We start from the raw sequence: 25,305 nt of genomic DNA, 5'->3' as shown, positions 1-25,305 counted from the left end.
GGAGGAGGACAAATTCCGGGAAACTGAATTGGAATCCAATGTAAATGCAAAAAAAGGAGCAAAAAATCTGGGGCTTCATTGTCTGCAAGATAGGCCCTGCTCATTCTACAGCTTTAAGCGAAGAAGTTTAAAACCCCTTAGCAGCAATCTTGGGAGATGCTTTCTAACCATTCTATAGTAGACATTTGAAATCTCTCCTCCAGAATGTAACGTTATATAATAAAAGTATAAATAAACGTTCTGTAAAGCCTACAAAACTAGGTCAATGCAATTTCATAGAGAAAGAAAAGAAAATATATCAATCTTAGCTGTGAAAAGAATCATGAGTAAGGCCATGAGGTATGCATGCAATGTGTATTCTCCTTTCTTTTTGTACTGGTAGAGAATGGGAAAACTCAGGTGTTGGGGAGGAGGGGCTTATATAAGAGCAAGGTAAAACAATTGGGGAGAAACCCAAAGGTGTTTTTTTTTGAGACAACTGGACCTTTTGATTTCATCCAAGAAATTTCTTCAACTCTGACTGGATGGTGGGCAATGGAAGGATTTATACTCCTTGCTGACAGCTGGTCATTTGCATTCTTTTAGCAGGTCATTAAGGTCACCTGGAGGTTTGTCTGTGTCATCAGGGTCACCTGAGTGGTACAAATTGGTATGGAGCCATCTTGGAACTGTTGAAAGGACTGTGTTGTAGATTGGAGAGAGATGATGCTGCATCCCTCCCCCTCTGTTGAGAGAGGCCTGTTCAGTTTTGACATATATGGCTTCTTTAACCCCTTTTTCAAACCAGCGATCCTCTCTGTCCAAAATATGGACTTTGTTGTCTTCAAAAGACTGGCCTGTATCTTTTAAATTGGGGAGAAAATAAGAGCTCCTCTAGTCTGTGAAGACCCATTCTTCCTCTCCAACAACCCAATTCATTTGTTTGAATGGCAGCCCATCTCTCCTCTACTTAATATCAAGTTCCAGGCCAAGCCTACTTTAAAGAGATGTTTAACCCCTACCTATTGCCATGAAAACCACAAATTGTGGTCTGGAAATGTTTCTGTAATGTCCAAGTGAAAAATAGAAAATGAGAGGCAGGAATTATCCACTTCCTCCTGGAAGATTCATATCATCACAGAAGTGCTATCTGTGGAAGCCGTTCCTTGTATGACATAGTTGCCTGTCTCCTAACAGAATCCAATAATCATCCAGTGGGCTTTCAGATCATTATAGAATCATATAATCTTGATGCTCCACCAATTTACCAGTGCTCCCTCTATGACAGTGGTTGCCAACCGGTGGGCTGCGGCCCACTGGTGGTTCTTGAGAAAATTTTGGTGGGCCACAGTGTGCTGAAGACCAGATGGTTGTGGGGAGGTGGGGCAATCCTGCCGTCTCCCTAGCAAACCCGTGTCGTGGCTTCTGCCTCCTGCCTCAGCCCACCGATGAGGCCAAGCAGCAGTGGGAAGAGCTTAAACCTCCTGAGCCATGGGAAGTGGCTGCCAGTGATGCCCTCAGGTGAAGATGTTGCGAGGGGGAGGCTCGGCCCCCTCTTCCTCCTCACCAGAAGTGCTCACATGCCCAGCGGGAAGGAGGAGGCTTGTCGGGTGCCAGAGGGGCGGTGAGCACTTTGCGTGTGAGCACTTCTGGCGAAGAGAAAGAGAAGCTCCAGAGGGAAGGGGGTTGAGCCTCCCCCTTGCGAGGAAGAAGAGAAACTCTGGAGGGAAGGGGGTTGAGCCTTCCCCTCGCCACATCTTCATCTGAGGGCATCGCTGGCAGCTGCTCAACCCTGATACATGGAGGCAGGAGGTAACACCGGTTCCGAGGTTCCTTTACCCCCACCCCCTCGCATGTCAGTGTACACCGGGAAGAGCTCCGATGCTGCAATCTCACATGCGTATGAGTCCATCCGCCCCCCCTGTATCACCCCTGTTGCCCCACCTCCCCGCCAGTCATCTGGTCTTCAGCATGTGGCTGGTCGGCCTCCAGACATCAGATTCTCACCATGCAGCACCAGTTCAGAGGTTCCTTTCCCCCCATCCCACCCTTGGGGACAGAGGAGGGGAGGGAGAGAGAGAGAGAAAGAGAAAGGGAGAAAGAGAGAGATGGGAGAGTGAGGGAAAGAGAGAGAGAAAGAGGGAGAAAGGGAGAGAGAGGGAAAGAGAGAGAGAGAGAGAGAGAGGAGAGAGAAAGAGAGATTAGAGATCCCGGTGTTTTGTTTTCTGTGGGAAACGGGTCCAAATGACTCTTTGAGTATTTAAGTTTGCAGAAACAGGCAGCCAAGCTAAGTGCCTGAAGGACCCCATCCTGTCAGTGGGAATCCAGGCGCTTCAGTGAGCGGCATGCTGGATTCATATTAGTGGTTCGCAGGACTTAAAATTATGAGTTTGGTGGTCCCTGAGGTCCAAAAGGTTGGCGACCCCTGTTCTATGACAATACAGCAATTTCTCCTGCATCTTAATTCCTGCACCGGTCCTGGAGGCAGCAGAGACCCTTGTGAGCAGCCTGCAGCTGAAAATAAGTGACTCTGGCAATTTTATTCTTGCAAGGAAGGGTGAGAATCCCGGCAAGAGAAGCAGGAGAAGGACCCATTTTCTTATTTCCCCTATTTCTTTTACAGTCGATACCAGGAAAAGCAGGGAAAGAGAACTTGAGTTTTCTGCTGGATCAAGGAGTAACTCACTCCTGTTAACTCAGCTATGAGGAAGAGCCTTACAGTAAATGGCTACTCTGAAAGCTTGAGAAGGGAACAAGGGGAAATAAATGATTCCTGTTAGTGATGCTTTAAGAAACAGAAGTGAAGATGGATAGATGTGATTCTGCCATTGTGACCTGCAATGCTTCAGGCATCTTTGCCTGAAAAAATTATGCTATATTATCTGTGACAAGTGCAAATGTGTAGCATTGATGGAAGAAAAAGGAATGAAAAAGCAAATGGCTACATTTCAGCTTGTAAGAGAAGATGATTTATTAGAGCAAATAAAGGCAGCACTATTCCCATATAGATAATCATAAAAAAGGGTCTTTACAACAATTTCAGCTCTTATTTTTCTGGTTAAAATTGTTCTTTTTCTAGAGAAATGTGAAATGTGAAAACAAATGCAGTTCCACAACTCATTTCAGAACTAAAATCTTTATTCATAAATACACACCCATACATGTCTCCCCACCCAAGTCAAAGTCAAAGTGAGAAGAACCGAAATTGTGCACAGTATCTTATTCTGGTGATATATGTGAAGGATTACAATTCTTATCCACCTTTACAAGTTCTGACAAGAATTGGCCAGAGCCATCTTGGTTCTTAAGTGCTATCACCTGATTCACTTCACGTAGAACCATCTCTGGCTTTGTGAACTGCATCATGTTCTCAGATTTATCTGGTGCTTTGAGAACCATCCTTCTTGAGTCTTTTTAGCAGTCTCTTCATTCTGTCATTATTCCATTTGCTTTATAAGTGGAAATTAATTGGAACAAAACCTGGTGCCTGAATTGCCTGTTTTGCATGCGTGCCATGTACTATATCTCACATCCATGCCTTTTTATATCATCACACCAATAGGTGACATGAAGTTTATGAGATATATTTGAACTATATAACCATATAACCATTCTATATTACAGATAATATGACAGCAGCTGTTCAAGGGAAGGGGTCAGAGGAGGTAATTCTCCATCAGAAAGACTCAGAGAAACACATTCTGGGGATGAAAGAAACAACGGGAGATGTAGTTTTGAATTAAATCCAGTGGGGACTGAAGATTGAAATACAGAAATAAGAACTTTGATCAGGACTTGTATACTTCAAGAATAAATGAGAGAATGGGAGCATAACTTACCTGGGGCCTATTAAATCACTTAGTGGGGAAATATTGTCTTATAAAATTCATGGCCACTGTCTATAAAGTGATGCTTAGACTATGGAAACTAAAAGGAATTTTTATCACAGGAAAGCAATTTGGTTTATTTGTCACTCCCAGGGTCCTCCTTTCTTCCTTTCTTGAAAATAAGTATGCTTGCCCTCCTCTTCTTAGCTGGTTCTTCACCCATTCTCCACAGGGGTGGGATTCAAATTTTTAACAACTGATTCTGTGGGTGTGGCTTAGGTGGTGGGCGTGGCTTGGTGGTCATGTGACTGGGTGGACATGGCTTGGTGGTCATGTTATTGGCTAGGCATGGCCAACTCAATATCACTCACATCGAGGCACACATCTCCTCGCCTGGCCTCTCATGACTGTGGGGATGCTGCAACAGTCGTAAGTGTGAAAAATGGTCATAAGTCACTTTTTTTCAGTGCCATTGTAACTTTGAATGGTCACTCCACACAAGCAAAGTACCAGCGAATGAGGGGGGAAAAAACTCCAGAGACGTTCCTGAGACAGGAAGTCTAGTCCTGCCAAGAATGTAATAAGGGTTAATGAAGAGGCAGTTTCTGTAAGCAACACCAGAATGTTTCCCTTCCTTACAGGATTAGGCCAGTAATTTCTTCTAACAACCGGTTCTCCAAACTGCTTAGAATGTTAACAACCGGTTCTAGCGAATAGGTGCGAACTGGTAGAATCCCGAACCTGATTCTCCAGAATTTCTTGGACTGAGAAACAGAGTGAGCTTCAGAAAAAAACATCATCATATTTCCTCTATACACACAGTCTATCTGACATGGAGATCTGAATTTATTCTGGATCAATCAGAATGTACCGGTTATATTTCTACAACTTGAGGTGGCATCTTGCTACTTCAAACAGTTTTTGCACATCTGCTGGAAAGAGTATATATGTTCTTCCTAGAGAAAACTGAGTCAAAATAAGAGTTATTTTGGCTTTGTTTGCTTCCTCGCCCCATTTTGGTATCTTCAATAATCAGCTTGTATTAAAGAAATCAGATAAGATAGCTAGATGGCAATAATAAAATTCAGAATTCTGTTGATTGATTAGAGAAGCAATTTGAAAGTAACAGAATCCATGTAATATGAATAAATGCAGTTCTTTGCATAGGGAAAAGTCAAATGCTTATATGTAAGTAGTAGGCAGGGGTGGTATGCTACCAGTTCTGGCCGGCTCTGTAGAACTGAAGAGCAGCAGACACAGAACTGGTTTCACAGTTCTGTGAAGCTTCCACATTCCACTGAGAGGTAGCTTGGCACAGGGCTAAACTGTTGGACTAGAACTGAAGAAACCCAGCTTTGAAACATTTATCCAAAAATCATAGGATGACTTTGACCAAGTTAACTTGCTCTTAGCCCAATGTCACAATGAGGTTGTTGTGATCGATGAAAAGTGCAAATACAAGAGTGCTGTGCCATTGCATTCTCCCACAAAGTATGAAATGATACCTTTGCCATTGGCACGAAAGTAATTTCCTACTTTCAACACCTACCTGTATCGCCACTTCAACACTGAGAATTGAAAGGGCATCCGCTTGGAAAAGTGAATTTACAATTAATTTTTGGATATAATTTCTTTTCTAGCCTTTCATAGCTTTTTTATTTATTTATTTAGGGCTGGGGGATAATTGCAGAGTCTTTAGTGAGCTTTGAATTCAATTATGCTTCCTTACCCATCAGACAAAGACACGTTCAGAATACCATCAAGATACGACAGCAGGCTAGGAAGCCATATAGGTAGTCCTCGAGTTATAGCCATTCATTTAGCTACTGTTTGAAGTTATGACAGCCTTGAAAAACGTGACTTATCACCCAATACTTACACTTATGATCTTTCAAGTCCCCATGGTTACGTGATTGTGATCCGGGCACTTGACAACCAGCTCACATTTAAGAAAGTTGCAGTGTCTTGCATGTGATCATGTGATCACCATCTGTGACCCTCCTAGCTGGCTTCCAAGAAGCAAACTTAATGGAGGAAGTTGACTGGGAAAGTTTGAGTCACAATCACATGATTGTGATCACTTAATCATCTCAGTGATTCACTTAACCACCATGGGAAAAATGGTTGTAAAATTGGGTGTGGTCATGTGATGCCTTGCTTAACAACCACATTGCTTAACAATGAATTTTCTGGTCCCGATTGTGGTTTTATATAGAGGACTATCAGTATTAAGCAATTTTTCAATATGAGTAAAATTTGGAAGAAGGGGGTTGAAACATTGCTGCTGTTCTTTTGTCAGTTCCTATCTCTTTGATCTATGCATGTGACACTCAGCTTTATTGTACCTTAAATTCATGCAGCATTTTTAAAATGAGAATTTATTAATATCTTCCAAATATTTTCCTCTTTTTTCCTGTGATATTATTCTAGGTTTTCATCACCTAGTTGTGCAATCCTGATTCCAGATTTACCTGTTTGTCTCTATAAACCAAGCAACAATGCACATGTCCTTAATTCTACCCTTTCATTTATGATAGGCCCAAATATAGTTTTCTGCTTCCTAGAAATACTACCCCCACCCCACTACCATAGCCAGCTTTGTTTTACTCCTTTATTCTCTTTAAGAACCTATATGTTGGAGGCAGTAGGGCAACAGAGGATGCTTTGTTACTTTATTTGCTTTGCATCGATAACACTTCCCAGTTATGTACACTTCCTAATTCAAACAAGAGCCATGGGAAGTACCTGTTGATAATATTTTTGCTGGCGTTTCACTGGACCATAGAGATAAGCAAAGACTTAAGACTAGAAGAAAGGGGATTATGCAGTTAAATACAGAACATTCATACATTTAGAGAAAGGTCCTTTTACTAGGAAGGAAATGAATGCAGCAAGATTCAGGCAAGATCTAAAGCAAAACGTGTGCAAAAAACCACATTGAAACAAATCCCAGAATTCCCCGTCTGCCCCAGAAGCCAGTTAAATCATCGGCCAAGAAGATATTTTGGGGAAATCTCTGATTCAGGTGCATCTCTCCCCCTTTGTGCATTCCAACACCAATTTGATTGGCCTTGGAAATGCTAAATAACCCACGCTGTCCTCTCTGAGTCCAAACCTCGTTGCTTCACAGAAATTCTGTTTCCACTTCCTGCACGCTTCCCCTCCCAAATACCAGTGCTTCCCGCCCCCCTGTTTCCATGGCAGCTGGCAGCAAGCTTGAAAGAAAGTAAAGATGCAGAGAGAGACCTACATTACCAGTGAAATTAATACTTTCTGTGGAACAGAAATTTTCATGATCAAAATTTTAATTTAAAAACTTAACATATATATTATTTTTGCTTGGGTCTTATCTCATTTTTTTCTGTTCTGAGGCCATTGTAGGGGATGAAATTACCACAGAGTCAAGTTCCAGAGTTCTGCCCCCTGAAGGTATCACCTAGTTCCCATTTTCAGAAGCAGTCCATATGCCTCATCAAAGCCCTGTGTTCCTTTGCATTTTGGCGGCGGCGCGGGACTCTGCCTCATCTCCAGGGCCGCAGCTGCTCTTGCGGCGTGCTGGCTTTTCGTCTCCCTTCCCAGCAAACCCATTTTTCTGACTTACGCCTAGCGGCGCCAGAGCCTTTCTTCAACTCCCAGAAACCAACCGCCAGGCTGGCCGTGGGTTTTCTTTTGTTTTGGCAACAACTTCGCTCATGATTAGGTTCGTTGACACCTTCGCTAGACCACATTTCTCTTGATTACAACGTATTTTTTTTTAACAATTTTCAACACAATTTTTCTTGTCAATTAGGAGAGGCTCCCCCTTTTTTTTTTTTTTCCACCCCCAAAACTTTAATTGCCCCAAAAAACTCTAACTCCACCACGCAACCCTCACACTTATCTTCACCGCTCCCACCCCCCCGCCTGTTTTGCATTTCCTGGGTAGAAAAATAAAAAGTAATTCCCCAAGGCCACCAACCTTTCCAAAGGGTCAAACATTTTCACCCCCTACCACTTTGTCAATGTATGCAACTCTTGTGGAACAGCATGTGTTTCTAAGTCAGAACTCTTATATTATACACTTTAGTGCATTTACAGCAACTTTTATGGCTTGGTGGCCCAGTGGGGAGGGGAGTAGAACTGGCCCGTGGAAGCAGTGGGCCGGTGTGTGGGTGGGTGCGTGCCACTTCATCAGTTGTGGGATTCAATTTTTTTTTACTACCGGTTCTGTGGACGTGGCTTGGTGGGCGTGGCAGGGGAAGGATACTGTAAAATCTCCAGTCAGAGGTGGCATTTGCCGGTTCTCCAAACTACTCAAAATTTCCGCTACCAGTTCTCCAGAACTGGTCAGAATCTGCTGAATACCACCTCTGGCTCACATAGCCTGGTGCTTCCATGGCCCACTTCTGAACTGGCAACGGCACAGTAGTGGGCCATGGCCCAAGGATTGGGGATCCCTGCTGTAAAATACCAGGCTATATACCAGTTACTCACAAATTGGAAAGAGAAAGTTACATGTATGGATCATCTTTTAATATAAAGGACGTTTGTGAATGAGAAAAATACAAGTGGGGAGGGAAAGGATGAGAATGACTTATAGCTCAGAATTCAGTCAGAACAATTGTTAACACAATTCCAAAGAGTGTTGTGATGCAAGTTTGCCATCAAGTGGCCAACTTGCTAACCTGCAAAAGAAATAATGGCTCAGGCAACCCTTTTGCTACAATCTACTATCTTTGCACCCCTCAGGAATCAGTATTTATCCAGATATCACCTGTTCAATTATCAGGAGGTAGCAAGTTTAATAGGAGCTACCTGTTTTCAAATAGAAACACTTACCGAGGCACTAAAAACATGCATGAGGACAATGATATCTCTTTCTGAGCTAGGTGTCATCAACTAAGAAATCAAATGAGCATGTAGCGCCTTTTGGGAGCAGATGAACATTATTAGATTAATATTTGACATGGATTTGAAGTCAACAAATTCAGAACCAAACCAAAATGCAAACTTGCTGTGGCATTAAGAATGAAATGCAATTTAAAGCTCATAGTACAAGGGCTACTTGATACATTGCTTTTTTGAAATGGCAATTCTTTTTTAATTTATGAGAGCAAGGAATGTAGTTCTTCTGAGGGCACTTCCCCACTAATCTTTGCATCACTCTAGTCCTCACATATCTTTGAACATCCTTTAGTTTTTAGAGCCAGGTCATTTTATTTTGGCTGTGACTTTGGTTTATCTGAAACCACAACTAACATTGTTTTTTGTATCATGGCTGCTTTGCATAGAGCGTTGTGGGGGAAAATGGCTGTTTGCAAAATTGCCATTTATTTCCCCTTTATAAGTCACAAGCTTTAAAAGGCAATATTGGGATGCAGCATTCCTCTGTTCCAACAGAAAAGTTTGAAGGATTTCTATTTTCTTTCTTTTTCTTTTTCTTTTCTTTTTTATACTTTACTTTTCCTTATATGGCTTCCCATTAAAGGTTTTTTTTTCTTCCTTTCCTACGTTCCTTCCTGACAAACGCAACAGATGCATGTACTGAAAAACGTGACACCACAGAACGGGGACTAACCATTTATACTATACTTTGGAATGGAGTAGAGGGTGAGAAAAATGTTGTACTCCTCAGCTGAAACTAACCTCAGGAAAATACAGTGCCTGGATTGTTGCCCCTCTAATAGGCAATTGACTAGCTAGTGTCAGTTGAATCCCCTGAAGCCTTGTATTTGGGGTCAAAAGAAATTAAACTGCTTTGAAAATTATGTAGATCAGGGGTGTCAAACTCACGTCATCATGGCAGCGTCACATGACGTATCGCGGCTTTTTTCTCCTTCACTAAACTGGGTGGCGTATCCAGTGCATGATGCATCCAGGCCGCGGCCCGCAAATTTGACGGCCCTGATGTAAATGGTAACACTGATTTCCAGGGTCTCAAATGGAAATCTTACAGCTTCCTCCTGTCTGTGAGTTCTTGGCTGAAACTGCTAGAGGATGGCACCAGAACAATATAGTAAAGCCCTGAAAATCTGGGTGCTTGAATGTCTGCACAGAGTCACCCAGACACTAACCAAGTCCAGGAGTTGATAAGAGCAGCAGCAACAATAGCAGCAGCAGCAGCAAAGAGGTTCAGACTCAATTTTGGGCTGATATAAACTTACTGAGTAATATGACTGGCTGATATTGGTCACACCGTGCCTTTTTTACTATTATTTTAAGTTATATCAAAGATGCCCATTTTGTGTGTGTGTTCATTCTACAACAAGCTTGTGCTTGCAATGTCTGTAACAATGATTTCCCAACAAAGTACCAGCCCTCAAGGCTATCAAGCCCAGGCCATAGAATTACTTTTGACTTCTCAGGGCTACCAGAAGGGTGAAGACAATAAATGCCCTGCCTCACCTGTAACACTACATTGTTGTTCCACCTAACAATTAAAAAAATTTTTTTTATGATGTGTAACTTTCCATTATTTATTTAATGCATGGATTTCCAGTGAAGCCTTTGTAATAATATAGAGCAGTGGTTCCCAAAGTGGCCGGTACAGCCCCCTGGGGGGCGGTGGGATGCCTTAGGGGGACGCTAAGAGGCAAGGGGGCTGGCAGGGGGGCGCTAAGAGGTGGCAGGGGGGCGTCCGAGGTGCCAGCCCCGCAGGCTCACTGACTGCAGGCCATGCAGCCCATTGACTGTTTCATCGCTCCGTAGCTGGCGCCTCGAATGTGGAACCCATGCACGGTGAGCCTTGCCAAGCCTGGGGAGGAAGAGGTGGGAGGTGGTGGAAAGAGGGCGCCTTAGCTTGCAGGCTGCCCTCTCTGGTGGAAGCGGCAGAGGCACGCCAGAAGGCCCAAAAGCAAAACCCTCCCAACGTGTGCAGTGGAAGGGGTAGGTGGTCCGGTGTTAGAGCCCCCTTCCCTGGAGGAGAACAAGGAAGCATGTAGCGCCCGCCCGGCCTCCGCCTCTCCAGCCAGCCGGGCTTGCGGGCAGGATGCGGGTGGGTGCAGCTGTGGCTCTCCAAGGCGCGTGGCTCAGTTCGGTTGGTTCAGTTCGGCTTTACATGGCTGTCCCGGACCTAGAAACTAGCCTCCCTCTGCAGCCCAGTTCTTCCAACCGAGCTGTGCTCTTGCTTGCTTGCTTGCTTGCTTGCTTGCTTGCTTGCTTGCGTACTTAGTTTCCAAGAGATCGTTCCCTCCGTCTCCGCCGGTCTGGGCTGCTTCCGCACGCCTTCCTCCTCCCAGGCGGAGCATAAAGATAGGTGGAACACTTCACTGAAGTTGGGAGTCTCTGAGCATGTGCAGAGTACCTCCCCTTGCTTGGGCCTATGGAAGTGGACCTTGGGTTGAAGCAAAGAGGGTGAGGTGAGGTCAGCTACATTGCTGCCCTGGGGAGGTTAGCATTGCAACATTGGATGCCAAAGGGGGCTGGAGAAGGGGCAGAGGGGCAGCTGCAGGGGGCTGGAGAAGGGGCAGAGGGGCAGCTGCAGGGGGCTGGAGAAGGGGCAGAGGGGCAGCTGCATTAAGGAGCAGGAAGATCTTAGCCATGGTTTATTCATTGACTAAGCCAGAATCAAACAGCATGCTAAACTCTAAGCCAGAATGGCTGGGTTGATATATTCAGCCCATGTTTCTCAACCTTGGCAATTTGTGTGGACTTCAGTTCCCACTCTGGCTTTGCTCTACTAACTTTCTCAAAGTGCCACTGCTGTCACATTCTTTCTTTCTGTCTGTCCATCCATCCGTCCATCCATCCGTCCATCCATCCATCCATCCATCCATGACCAGCAAGCCATGCCCAGCCAGCAAGCCACGCCACCCAGTCACGTGACTAGCAAGCCACACCCTCAAATTAGTCCACGCCCACAGAAATTTGAATCCCATCCCTGGGTGGGGGGCACCGAGGATGAGTTTGTAGCACCAAGGGGGCGGTGGACTGAAAAAGTTTGGGAACCACTGATATAGAGCATTCTGTTTTATTATCCTGGGGTATATTTTGCCAAGGGGAAAGTGATGCAGCAAACCCACATGGCTTGTAAAAAAAAATTAGAAGAACTCTGCCAGTATCTTTTCTAACACATTTTATTAAAAAGTAAAAACTTATGTTTTGGCAGTTTAGTTCTTGTTGACTGTGCTGCATACCTGAAAGAAATGTACAAACACCTAAGAACTGTTGTTCAAGCACCTCCAGTACACTAAATATAACTGGAATATCTGTGGAGATCTAAAGGTAGCAGTTCTGGAATGCAGCTTAGATACATCATGTACTGTTGTTACATATGCAGATGGGACAGCCATGCAAGAAAGTTGCTATACACTAAAAAGAAATGGTCATTTTGAAAGAATTTGGTTCCAGGACAGAAAAACATGGAACATGAACCACTTGTTCATCTAATAAAGAATTTTTGGCTCCCCTTCACATCAAACTGGGACTGATAAAAAAATTTGTGTGAGCAATGAAAATGGAAAGTGAAAGTTTTCGTTACCTGAAGCAGATGTTTCCAACAATAACTGATTAAAGAAAGCATTTTTGTTGGTCCACAGATCAGATACACCATCAATGACAAGTGGTTCAAAGATCTGTTAGTGGACTCAGAGAAAATTGCTTGGAAAGCATTCAAGGAAGTAATTGAGAATTTTCAGCTGGTATACAAACTTTATAGCAGGGGTGTCAAACTCATGGCGTCATGTCATCATCATGTGATGTATCGTGACTCTTTACCCCTTTGTTAAACTGGGGATGGGCATGGCCAGCAGGCCATGAGTTTCACACTCCTGTCTTATAGCATACCAGACCATGATATCAACATGTCACTGAAGATTTGTTTTCTGTATTCATACTTGGACTGAAAATCTAGGTGCAGTCAGTCACAAACATGGTGAAAAGCTTTATCAGGACATTGCCACAATGGAAAAACAGTATTAGATCAACTGGAATCCATCAATGCACACTGCAGTGAGATACATCAGACAGAGTACAAATGAAAATCAGCAACAAAACACTTATCATCCTTTCGAACTCATGTTGCATGTCAGAAACATTATATGATTAAATACATTATAGTCATTAAAAGTTAATTTCATATTTCTCAAGATTCCCACATGATATAGTCATTCTGAAATTATATTTGTGTTCAGTTTGAAGTATCATAATCATCAGAAGTTTTTCAGGAAGCAAAGCTTTAAAAAAAAAACTTGTCCAGTACTCACATAAAACTATTCATACAAAAAGTGGTATATATGAGTTGGAGTTCCAGGCAGCTTCTTCTGTGAGTTTTAGAATTATGATTGAATCTTATCAGAGACAGAATCTAACCCAAGCCCATTATCAAAATTGTTTGAAGATTCCAGTCTAGATTATTTGATTTGCCCATTAATATTAACTGGCCAAACACGATCAAATATTTTGGCTTGGCAGGGGGAAAAGGTGCTCTTTTTCTGTTTATTTGCTTTAAAATAAAAGTGATGAAAATATTTCTTGTATAATGAAACACTGCCTGCAATCACCGTAGTAAAACAACAAACAAGTGTTTGCTTTGATTACTATATAGCAATACGTTGATTTTAAACATAGGAGGAAAGAAAGAACACCTGTGGAGGACCCCCTAACCCTACCCCCCACCAAAATTGCAAAGATACAGAAAATGAATGAAAAGAGAATTTGGAAAAGCCACATGGAAGGCAGTGTAGGAGGAATCCTGGAGACTGAGAGCAAAACCAAATGCAAGTTAAGAAGGAAGAGAAAATGAACGTGAATATTTATTTATTTCACCAGTTTTATTAGCTGTTATCAATTCCCAAAGCAATTCACAGGAGCATTTGTAACATGGTTTGCCAATAGATTATCATTGCAGGCATCTGGCTTAGCTGGTTAAATGTGTTTACTCAGAAATAAGCCTTCTAATATTTAAAGGGGTATCACTTTGGGTATGCACATTTACAAGTTTTTTTTTTTTTACTGAATCAAAAGCAATCTCAGTGCAGCTGAACCAGTTTATAGGATGTTTATTTGTAGATGATAGTGCCTTGATAAAACAAACTTTTGGACTTAATGCCTGAGAGTGATCTGGCCCTTTTTCCTGCAGACTTTAAAGGAAATGCACCTTTTAAACTGGGGCCAGCATCTTTTCTGTAGCCAGAAGCTGCATAACTCATAGGAGGTATGGCTGATGAGCCAGCAAGATTACTGGAGTGGCCAGATTGACTTTCTAGTTGTTTCTTGAATACAAATAAGAATATATCTTCAAAAATTGCACCATTGTTAGAGTTACAACAGGAAAGTGTCACAATATATGTGCCATCCCTTTATGTCTTCAGATCAGGGCTGGCATCCAATAAGTTCAAGATAGCCATCTCACACTCACAGTTTAGTTTCGATACCTGCATGAAATAGGGGCCCTGGCCTCAGTGGCGTAGGGATTTCCTAGGAGGACAGTGATTCTATGGCACTTAAGAAAAGGCACGTCGGACTAGTTTTGTATCCTTCCTCTTTTTCTCTCTCTTTTTCTTTTTACAAATACTAAGCTAGTGGATTAGAGGAATGCTATAGCCACTGATGTAATATTTTTTTATTTTTATTTTTAATTTTATTGGTTTTTAAAAACAAACATAAACATAAAAACATAAAAACATCAAGCTATCTTCCATAGGTGTACATACAGTGTGCCGGTTGGTTTACAAATTGTTTTGTGCCACTGATGTAATATTTTAATTTCAGCAAAGCTTTCAGCAAGATCACCCAGATATTTTTCTTGGCAAGCTATAAAATTCTGGTCAGGCAAAGTTGCTCCATGGATGATAATCTTTAATAATGTGTTCTAAAATATGCTAATGGACTTCTAATGAACTCTCTGTACATCATAAGTGCATAGAGCGCATCTGTTTGGAAAATTATACCACATGAAAAGGAATTAACAAAAGGACGAGGTACAAACACATAATATTTATATATTTATTACATGTGTACCTATATTCAAGGTAATATAAGAACTATATAAATAAATATTACATAAGGCAGACAAAAGTGTATAAGCAACCCTCCCAGACTGCTTTCCCACAAAATACAGAATACCATATACTTGTGTTTTCCCATTGATTTCAGTGGGGAAATGTAAACACCTGTCTGACTCTCCTTATAAAAGTCAAGTAAGTCAAGTAACGTAAGAGATTTTGATGTCACTGACTTGAGCCAAAGATTTTTCCCTTTCTCTCTAAAATCAATTACTTTTAAGGTTCTTATTATTTGCTGTTCTTATCTGGTATACATTTTAACAAATATTGGCAAAGGTTATATATAATAAGGCTTATTCTCAAGAATCACATACTGTAGGGTCCATTTCTTCCATTGCAACCATTTCAGAAGTTCTTGCCACCTACACTTACCTACCTCACTGTTGACCCCTGTCTGGTACTTCCCAGATGTGTCGTCTCCCTTCATCCCAGGCACTATAGGCTAAGAATGGTGGTGCAAATGAATAGCTGCCATTATTATACACTGTGGAAATCTATAAATCAGACTTAAACTGAAAACTATCCCCCTCTTATGACTGCCTCACCAGACCCCTTTTGTATAAACAGGAGGTCATTAAATTGTATTTTAAACATCATGATGATCATCCTAATTTCAGTGCTTTTGAGAGCAAAATAAATAGGCAAATAGAGTTAATTCAGAGACTAGTAATGGTCAGCAAGCTCTCCACATCTATGTTCAGCAACCCCTATGACTGGGATAAATCTCTCTGCAGAGGGAAAGTGAGCTCACACAAACAATTCACAGGGGGGAAAAATCTTGATAGAACTTAGAGACATTATTTTTATAAGGTGACCGGCCCATATGTGATCATTATAATGTCTCCTGCTTGAGCAAGGGGGTTGGACTAGAACACCCCCAAGGTCCCTTCCAGCTCTGCTCTGATTGATGGGAAGAAGTTCCATGGCAGCATTGCTCCCCATCCATCATGGTGAAAAATTTAAAATAGGGTCTAAGCTCCTCCTGTATAGAGAACAATTTGGAACTCATGCAAAGAAAGAGACAATATTACACAGGGAACCAATAAACACAGAGGAAGAATCTCACTTCAAGCCTCCCATCCCCACATGTGGATCAAGGGTGAAGGCCCAGTTAATAAAGATTTGATGGAGGGTAGTTATCATTGTGTGAGGGGGGAGGAAGCAAAAGAGGTCCATTACTGAATTCAGAGGTATAAAGTGCTACGTGTGCTGAGCCAGAAGACCTACAGAAGAAAACGAAAACCATCTTCCTTCATCCACTGCAGTGTAAGCAGTGTCCCTGATTTTGCAAAACTGAAGCACTGTTATACCAACATCTCAGTCAACTCAACATTGCTTCTCCTTGCTATTGCTTGATATCTTTCCCTCCAGAATACCCTTGGTATGGACTGGTCCGTGTTTTAGGGCGGGGAATGGAGAACTCCTGTTGAGGCTCAAGGTTCTGAAAAAGGAAGATAAAAGAATTGTAACTTTGATATTATAAAGTAGTACCTATCCCCAAAAGGCAGGCTCTTATTAGTTTACTCTTATGCTCCTGGAGGAGAGGAACGTGAGGAACCTATAAAGAGTGGACCTTTCTCCTTCAAAGACAAAGTGGCAGTCTTTACTATCTCATTAAATATCAAGAAGGAAAGCCAGAGCTTAGATATTTAACCATGAATTGGTCAAATGTAGAATGCTTTGTACTAGATGGCTAGCTTATGCAGCCTATCTCTAAACTGAAGAGAAACAAAATTCATAGCAGGTCCAAGAACACCCTTAATGACTGTTTAGGTATGCTAAGAAATGGCACGTTTATGGAGATTCTCAGTCATCCAGGTCATGGTTGTCCCAAAGGTTGTTTTTCAAGAGGCAACTGGACTTTTTAGTTTTTCTTTGAAGATGTTTTGCTTTTCATCCAAGAGCGAAATATCTTCAAAGAAAAAAACAGAAAGTCCAGTTGCCTCTTGAAAAAGCACATTTGGGATAAGAAATGGCACTTACTTATCATTTGTTTGCCTTCAGTAGCCTCCATAGCACCAACACAATGCTTGCTCTACTATCGTTAATTAGTTGGTGCTTTGGAGGCTGTAACGAAAATGCTGAGCTTGGTGAATTACTACATAAAGGTCTATCGGTATAAGTAGGATTGCCATATTTAGGCATCTAAACATCTGGATGACCAAAAAATATCAGTAACATTAAGTTACCATCTGGTAATTACTGACATTTTTGTAACCTATTTTTGTAACGTATTCTGTGGGCAATATCTGATGTTATAAGCCTAATCAAATCACTTGTACTAGGTCCCAGAATCAATTTTTATCAAGTATTTTACAAGCACTTTAAAGCTTTTTACAAACACTTTACTTTTTTTCTGCTCGGGAAACTGTTCATCTTCACAAAAATATTACCATAACTAGTTATCACATCAAAAGTGACTTATTAACTACTAAGTCTATATGAATATCACCCTTTTTCCCAGATGTCTAACTTTCTAAGTATGTTAAACGTACCTGCTACAACCCTTGATTGTTACGCTAATGAAAGAAAAATTGTTTTATTTACCTTCAGTTGAAAATGAGTTGAATAAGGGACATATGAGTCAGTATTTTCTTCTGGAACGATGAAAGAGATGCAAGAGGGCAAAAGGCAATGAGTCTTAGAATTACTATACAGTAAATAAATAAATTTAGTTTGGTTCAAAATAACAATGTTTAGCATGAATACTTATGCCAGCTTTCCCCAATCTGCCATGCGCTACATTACATGTCCACTGAAGCAAATAAACAAAAATAATAATTTATTGGGACTATAGCTTCAGAATTCCCAAGAAGCTTCAAAATGACAGGCAAAATTGAGCAATCAAAGCCTCACCCCTTTTTAACATCTATTGTTCACATTGCAGGGATATAAAAAGAGCCACATCAGTCATTTTGAAGCCAGTTGACATTGCTGTGAATGCTCAATTCCTAGTACATTTCAAATGTGCCATCTCAACACCTCTAGGTTTCACTAGGTCAAAAAAGGTCATTTTATATTATTTTTGGAATCTCTATTTCTATTTTTGGAATCTATTCTTAAAAAGAGTTATAAAGAATGTATGACCATTTGGCAAAATGAGTCACATGCCATCTCCTAGGTCCTGGGATTCCTCCTCCACACCCCACAATGCCATAGCTTCAACCTTACCAATTTCCAGGGCTTGCCAGCTAATGTGGAAAATGTCCCTTTCACCAGTGGTGGGATTCAATTTTATTTACTTCCGGTTCTGTGGGTGTGGCTTGGTGGGCATGGCAGGGGAAGGATACTGTAAAATCTCCAGTCAGAGGTGGTATTTGCCGGTTGTCCAAACTACTCAAAATTTCCATTACTGGTTTTCCAAAACTGGTCAGAACCTGCTGAATACCACCTCTGCCTTTCACCCTCTTTCTTGCTGCAAATCAAATGGGGTGAGATGATGAAGAGGTTGGTAGGCATATCTCAGGTTGAAATAGCAATAGCAATAGCACTTAGATTTATGTACTGCTTCATAGAGCTTTACAGCACTTTACAGAGTCAGCATATTGCCCCCCCCTCAACAATCTGGGTCCTCATTTTATTGACCTCGGAAGGCTGAGTTAACCTTGAGCAGGTCAGGATTGAGCTCCTGGCAGTGAGCTGAATCAGTCTGCAATACTGCATTCTAACCACGGCACCACCACAGCTAACCACAGGAATGTTGATTGTCAATTATGAAGATTTTATAGCAAAAAAATATTGTAAAATAGTGATGAGTAAATAGTGATAGGTGGATGGAAGTGTTCTAGGAGTAGACAATCCCATGGGATATTTGGAGGCAGGACTTGCATATACAGTAAATCTAAAATCTTCCTCATTTAGTCCAACTCTTGTTGCACATATGCAATTCATAAGATATTCTTGTTTGTATTGAAATAAGGAGGAATGATTGATTCTTGCAAAGGATTCTTGCAAAACATCTTTGTTATTGATGCTTCTGAACAATTTTAGATATCCCAACTCCTCTTTAAGCAAATGAAATATTTAGACAGTCACAATGTGTATGTGTCACAAATTTATCTTTTCATGCTAACAAAAGGTTCAACTAAAGCCTTTCAAGCAGTTCAACAAATAACGTTTTAATTAAATTAATTCTGGTTACAGATTAGTTTATCAGAGAAATTTTTAACAAAGTTGCATATTTCAATTAGTGGATTGTTCAATTAAAATCTTGGCAGATTAATAAGCAGATAGGTTTTAATTGATGAAACCCTGCGTAAAATTTTAATGTGCTTTTCACTGTTTATTAAAATAGCAAAAATGATGTTCTCTTATGTTATAGAATGGTGTATTTCTAATACACGAAAAGTTATTAAGCAATTTGTTTGATGAATCAAGATACATAAGGGTGCTTAATTTATTACTGTTTTCTTCTTCTTCATCATCATCATCATCTCAAAAAAACCCATTATAGAATAAAGGCCTTGTTGTGTATACTTAAAGATTATTAATACATCCAGTAGTTGAACCAATGCTTAATGATCAATCAATTTACTGTATATGTTATTCATCAGTAATGTTAGCTTTTTGAATAATATTATGAATCTTTTGCTTGAAGCATTTTCTTTCAGCTAGCATTTTCTTTTCATTGGAATATATTAGTTGTTCTTACCTTGTGCGTTGTCTTCCTGAGCATAACCTTGATTTTCTATTCCATAGGTTTTTTTCATGCCCTTTGGCTGGCAAGTATTATTCTCCAGAGGGTAGTCTCCAGGTTTCCGTGGAGCAGTGAGGACACAGAATTCAGGTATTGCATACAGAAACAGGAAAATCCAGCCATTTACTATCAGAGCCATACCAATGAGAAGATCATCAGCTAGCCCTAAAGCACTGGTATTATACATCAGGGTAGCAATCCATGCCACCCAAATGCCTATGGAGAACAAAGCTGTGAAGAATAAGTGGATACCATGCCTCTTCCACCTCTTGTATGAGCCACAAAACACAAACATGGAAACTATGCAAAGGAGAAACATCAGGAAAAATACATAGATGAGAATTAAAATAAAGTCTCTTCGTCTTTCGTCATCCATCACACCGCGTAGAGCCTTCAAGGCGTTGATATTGACTGCTACATATTGTACGGCTATAATCACTTGTACAACAGTCAAACCAAGGACCATAATCAGCAACGCTAGTGCTGAAAATGGACGTCTTCCTCTCACCAACTTGATGAGGTCCAAGGCATGAGCCAGAAGGCAGGAAAAGCAGAGGGCAAAGAGGACCCCGAAAAGGAAGAAACGTGTGGGACCGGTTTGCTCATTGAGCTTGATGATAAAAGCAAATGTGAGCCCAAAAATTCCTAGAGTACCTAAGAGGAAGAGAAACTGGATTGGGATCAGGCTACGTTTTGCATTGTCTTGGGCTTTACTGATAAGGAAAAAAAGCACCAGAATGAGGATGATTGTGACAGTTGCACCAGCTGCTGCTAGAGCTTCCAGAATAATTCCCCAATAAGCTTTGGTATTACAGAGCAAATAGTAGTCATCCTGTATGTTGCCACAGCCTGGGGGTACAGTAGTAGTCATGGCACTTCAGGTGACTTATCTTAAAAGAAAACCTGTAGGAAATAAGGCAAATTTTGGGTTATAAATATGTTAAAAAACAGACCAAGTTAGTTCAAAGTTCAAACCTTTATTGTCAATGCATAACATGTGTACAATGAAATTGAATGAGCCTCCTGTCATATTAAATCTGGTTGTGGTGTTGTGTTTCATTTAAAAGTCTAACAGCCCATGGATAAAAGCTATTTTCATCCAGTGGGGTTAGGGGGCAGCCCATGATTTTTTGTGTGAATCAAGTACTTTCTTATTTGCTTCACATGAAAATATAAAATGACCTTATCCCAAGTTAGATCACTGATTTTCTTAGCCCAACATCATCTGTTCGGATTGGGAACAGTGCTGGGGCATAGAATCTGGATCCAATAATGGGATGGAGATAGGTCAGTTAAACTGAGATTAAGAAATCAAACCACAGGAAAGGCCCTTACTGCAATAAAAAGGCACATCTTTTTATGAACTCCATATTTTTCTACATAGGAGAAGAAATAGGAAAAACACTACAAGGGTCTCTATAATTTAAGAACAACCCGATCCATCAAACACCAGGACTTTATTGTAAACGATAATCTATTTTTTTTCTGAAGGAGCAGCAGCAGCAACCTCTATAAACAAAGAGGGCAGTGGCAGGCAGAGACATCCAGGGCAGATAAATAATGAAAATGGCAGGTGTGTCTAAGTAATCAAAGCCCCACCCTTTTTTATATGCATGAGATGCATGCAAAACATGTATAAATAGGAACAGGGTTTGGAACACCTGGTTACACCTGCCACTTTAACCTAATTGATCCCATAAACAGAGATGCCCCTGTGGGGGAGGGAAAATATCAAAATGGCAGGTACAACTGTGTGCGACCTTTGGACAAAATGGGTGGGGCTTCAATCACATGGTCATGGCTGACATCTTGATTTTTTTAACCCCTCCTGAAATTCAGCAGCAATCTACTGAAAAATGGAAATGTGATATCCACTGTTAGGCACAAGCATAACAGATCTAGGTAGGCTAATACTGATAACAATACAAAGAATATAACTCAGTCCCCTCACACACAAATCCTCTCCAAAATCACAGCCCAACTTTGTTATATTAATACATTGTCAATCCACAAATTACAGTTCTTTTTTATCTCTGTTGTATTAAAAATGATTGTGGTTTGATCCTTGCTACATATTGATAGAAAGCAAACTGGTTAACAGAAGCAGATCAGTGTCTATACTTTAAATTTGGTACCTCCCACACTCTCAAGTTCTGAGTTATACAATCCTGATGGCGTTACATGGCAACAAAGAATATTTATTTAGTTATTATTATGATTGTATGTCACTTTTTTCAGTAATGGAAGGTGGTCTACAATGATACATTTTAAAAAACCAATAAAATGTTAAATGCTTGAAATGTTAAATCTTGGACAGAATCAGGGTGGGCAATCTGCGGTCTTTCATAAAATTAACTCTTTATAACTCCTGTGTAAGAGGGAGGTCTTATCCAGTTTTCTAAAAGATGAAAGAAAGGGAAGAGGTAGCCCAGTCTCCAAGGGGAAGCTGTTGACAGGGACCAGGCTGCCATTAAGCATGCCATTTTCTGGGTTCCCACCCCTAAGCTTTCTAGGGGCCAAGAACTGCTCCATCTTTTCTTGTCAGATTGTCTAACATTCTACCTGGAGAAGATGGTCACACAAGTCATATAGTGTTTTGTTTGAAAAAGCTTTTGGCAAGTATAGGTGTCCCCAAATCAGTGTTACTCTGGACACCTCCTTACTTGAGACTGGAGCTACATCATGCCTCGCTGTGCTCCCGGGACTTTTTTTTTTTGTTTTAGATCATTTTGGGAAATAAACATAAACAAAATTACCGTGAAAGATCCAGGCTTCAATGAATGCTATAAAATTATCTAATAAAGATTTCTCTATTAGAAAAGATCTTCTACCCTTTCCAGTCTTCTCTTTATCCAAGCTATTCAGTGAAAAGTTTCTGAAAAATAGGATATTTTACCTTCCCAATAATTGTATAAAAAGAAGATAAAAGAGAAAATAATGTAACTCGTTAAATATCACCAGTGGAAAACCTCTTGCTGAGCCTGAATGAATCCTTGTCTCTCCCTAGGACAGTACTCTCTTCTATCCATTAATCCTTACAATAGTCTAAAATGGTTTTCAGAAGCTGAAATATGAAAAGTTCTTAAAAACTTTGCTGAACCTATATTACATCTCTATTAAACTAGGCATATCAGGTAAGGGACGCAATACAACAAAATGCCTTTGGTAAGCTTGAGAGAGAGATCCACCCTTATTGTTCCAGTTACTAGGATTAGTGTACTCTACTGCTCCCATAATTAAGCTTTGGCATGGACTTACCTTGACTGTGATCTGGTTCAGAGGAGAAGAGTTGTTGTCGACAGCAAAGGAATATGCCTGCACTGCCCACCTGAAAAATACTCTGTTCTTGCTGCTTTTCTGTCCTTGCATGGACAAGCAAAGAATTGCTCTCACACTCTCTTGGGAAGCTTTAAAAGCAAATAGAAAAAACAGGGGGGATAAAGGAGTTAGGCACGCCTATTCCAGTTCCACTACTCCTGGTGCTGTTATAAATATAACATTCTAGTGCCAGGAGATGAAGTCAAATTTCTGACGTCAACTGGCTATCCTATCCCAGTCCTATGGCTGGGTGGAGAAGGAATCTTTGACTGGCTCACCTCTCAACAGACTCTACTGCCATTGATCCAGTCAGCCAATAATTTCTATCAGCTAGAGCTTGAGAAACCTAGAGTGTGTGGGACAAGGAGATCCCTCAGCCTTAGATAATACTTTTGTGTGCTTTTTTTGTGCAAAAATAATGTCTGTGTGTAGTAGATTCCTACTTTCTCCATTGTTCTGTGTGGTCTTGGAGCAGAAGTTGGTCATGCCTACACATTTTCAGGAATTTCCTGGTTTTGCTTCCTTAAACTAGTATGGGAACAAGATTGGGTTCTTTTTCTTCTTCTTAGGATAGAGTGCTAGTTTAGCCCTCCAGATCATCTAAAAATAAATATACTATATGTAACAGATGTTACTATGCTCTGTGTTCGAACATTTTATTTATGATGGAAATTAAGAGAATTGTATATGCTGTTGTACATTCTGTGCCAATGTGGAAAGGGGATGTGACCCCCAACACTGGCTGTGAAATTCATGTTTTCTTATTGTGACAAAAACAGTCTCCTTATGTGAAATTTGGCCTGGGAATGCAGGTCTTTACATTTGTAATTCTAGGTTTTTGACACAGACTCTGTTTGATTTGCAAAAGGCATCTTGTTATTGCTAGAGCATGTGTCTTTTCCCAGTTCTCACTCAGAATACAAAATATAGGAGAACCAACAGTTTTGGCATGGAATGGTTATTGGATCTATGGGTTATTGGAACAATTTAGCTAAATTTTGATCTGATAGAGTTTAGTTATAGATTTATAATAATATTTCCTAATCTGAGCACCTACTCAGGTATTCCAAAGAAAGATACATGATCTAACTAAGTTGCTAAGAAAGTTGCTCTGAAAAGGTTGGGAGGATTGACACAGTAAAAAAATGAATCTCCTGCCTGTAGGTTGTGATTTTTTTTTAGTCAGGATTACTTTCCTTTGTGTGTTTATGGAAAGGAAAGTATATTGTTGTTATTTGTGCTAGAGTGTCACTATGTTATTTTTGTATTATTTGTAAGTATGGAACCTTTTTAATAAATGTACAATCCTTGTTCTGGATCTTCTCCAAAATATATATTTCATCCAAATCAGCTGCAATAGAACAGGATAAATGTAAAATTCCTTTTCTGGCCTCTGTGGTCTCAAACTGATTATGGCTGCTCCCACATGCTATTTTCATTTTTTTTAAGGAAATAACTTACTACATATTTTAAGTGTATGTCAGTACATTGCATATGTTAGTTAGTGGGATGTAGGCACTTTGAATTACAAAGCAGCTGCTAGATTAGAGATCCTAGTTTGCATAGGATAGCATAAGCATGTTTGAAGTAACACTGGATTTGGGTTGTAGTTGCAGGTCATAGTGGCCAAAAAAATCCCAAACAATCTAACCATTATTGGCTTTATTGGTAGCAAGGAATGCTGCATGTGGCACAGGTATGATCAAGGCTAGTAACTTAATTTTACTTTCTCTATATTATTAAAAATATTACATCAAATACTGAATTGAACAAAACCATGAACAAAACCAGCGTATGGAAGGGCACAGCCTGGAATGTAAGAAGACTAAATGGTAAAAACAGTAATTAACTAATGAAATTAACTAACCAAGGACAGAAGCAACCTAAACTAAGGAGAAATTTCTTGACAGTGAGAACAATCAACCAGTGGAACGGCTTGCCTTCAGAGGTTATAGGTGCTCCAGTACTGGAGGCTTTTAAGAAGAGATTGGCAAACATTTGTCTGAAATGGTATAGGATCTCCTGTATCTTGAGCAGGGGGTTGGACTAGAAGACCTCTAAGGTCCCTTCCAACTCTGATGATGATGAAATAGATGAGAGAAAAACAGATAGGTTGGGTTTCCATGAAATTAAAAAAAGGAGAGGCTTGTAATAGAACTGAATAAGGTGATCTGGTTTTGCTGAGTACAGTTAATTAGTATTCCTCCATATACTTAAATGTAACATAGATTTAGTTATGAAAAAGCAGAGATAAAAAAGATTGCACAGTGTTCCAAATGAACATGATCCATGGCACAAAGTTAGATGACATGAATGGATGGATTGGAAAAAAGATGAAGTAGAACTGACCAAAAGAATAAATAAAAAAGGTGACTACAAAGTATCTGTTTATAAAAAAGTCTGCTTCTTTCAAATATGTCAATGTACCCATGGTAAAAGAATGAATATAAATCTGGAAGCATTATCAATGTGTTATTTTATGATGAAAAATTGAAAGAATTAA

General features: G+C 40.4%; 1 protein-coding gene across 1 annotated transcript; it reads right to left on the bottom strand.

Moving 5' to 3' along the window:
- Nucleotides 1-14,715: 14,715 nt before the first annotated feature.
- LOC113432378 (retinoic acid-induced protein 3-like) lies at nt 14,716-22,947 on the bottom strand. The gene is made up of 4 exons (XM_026694536.2): nt 22,743-22,947; nt 19,440-20,387; nt 17,336-17,385; nt 14,716-16,229 (listed from the first exon to the last, which is right to left on the bottom strand). The coding sequence occupies exons 2-4, from the start codon at nt 20,353-20,355 to the stop codon at nt 16,134-16,136; spliced, it is 1,062 nt and encodes a 353-aa protein (XP_026550321.2). The 5' UTR covers nt 20,356-20,387; nt 22,743-22,947; the 3' UTR covers nt 14,716-16,133.
- Nucleotides 22,948-25,305: the final 2,358 nt, after the last annotated feature.

This window comes from Notechis scutatus, chromosome 6, assembly GCF_049901735.1.
Source record: "Notechis scutatus isolate UNSWTSFEM ecotype Mainland chromosome 6, rNotScu1.2, whole genome shotgun sequence".
Classification (NCBI taxonomy): Eukaryota; Metazoa; Chordata; class Lepidosauria; order Squamata; family Elapidae; genus Notechis; species Notechis scutatus.
This window is presented reverse-complemented; position numbering and strand designations above follow the sequence as displayed.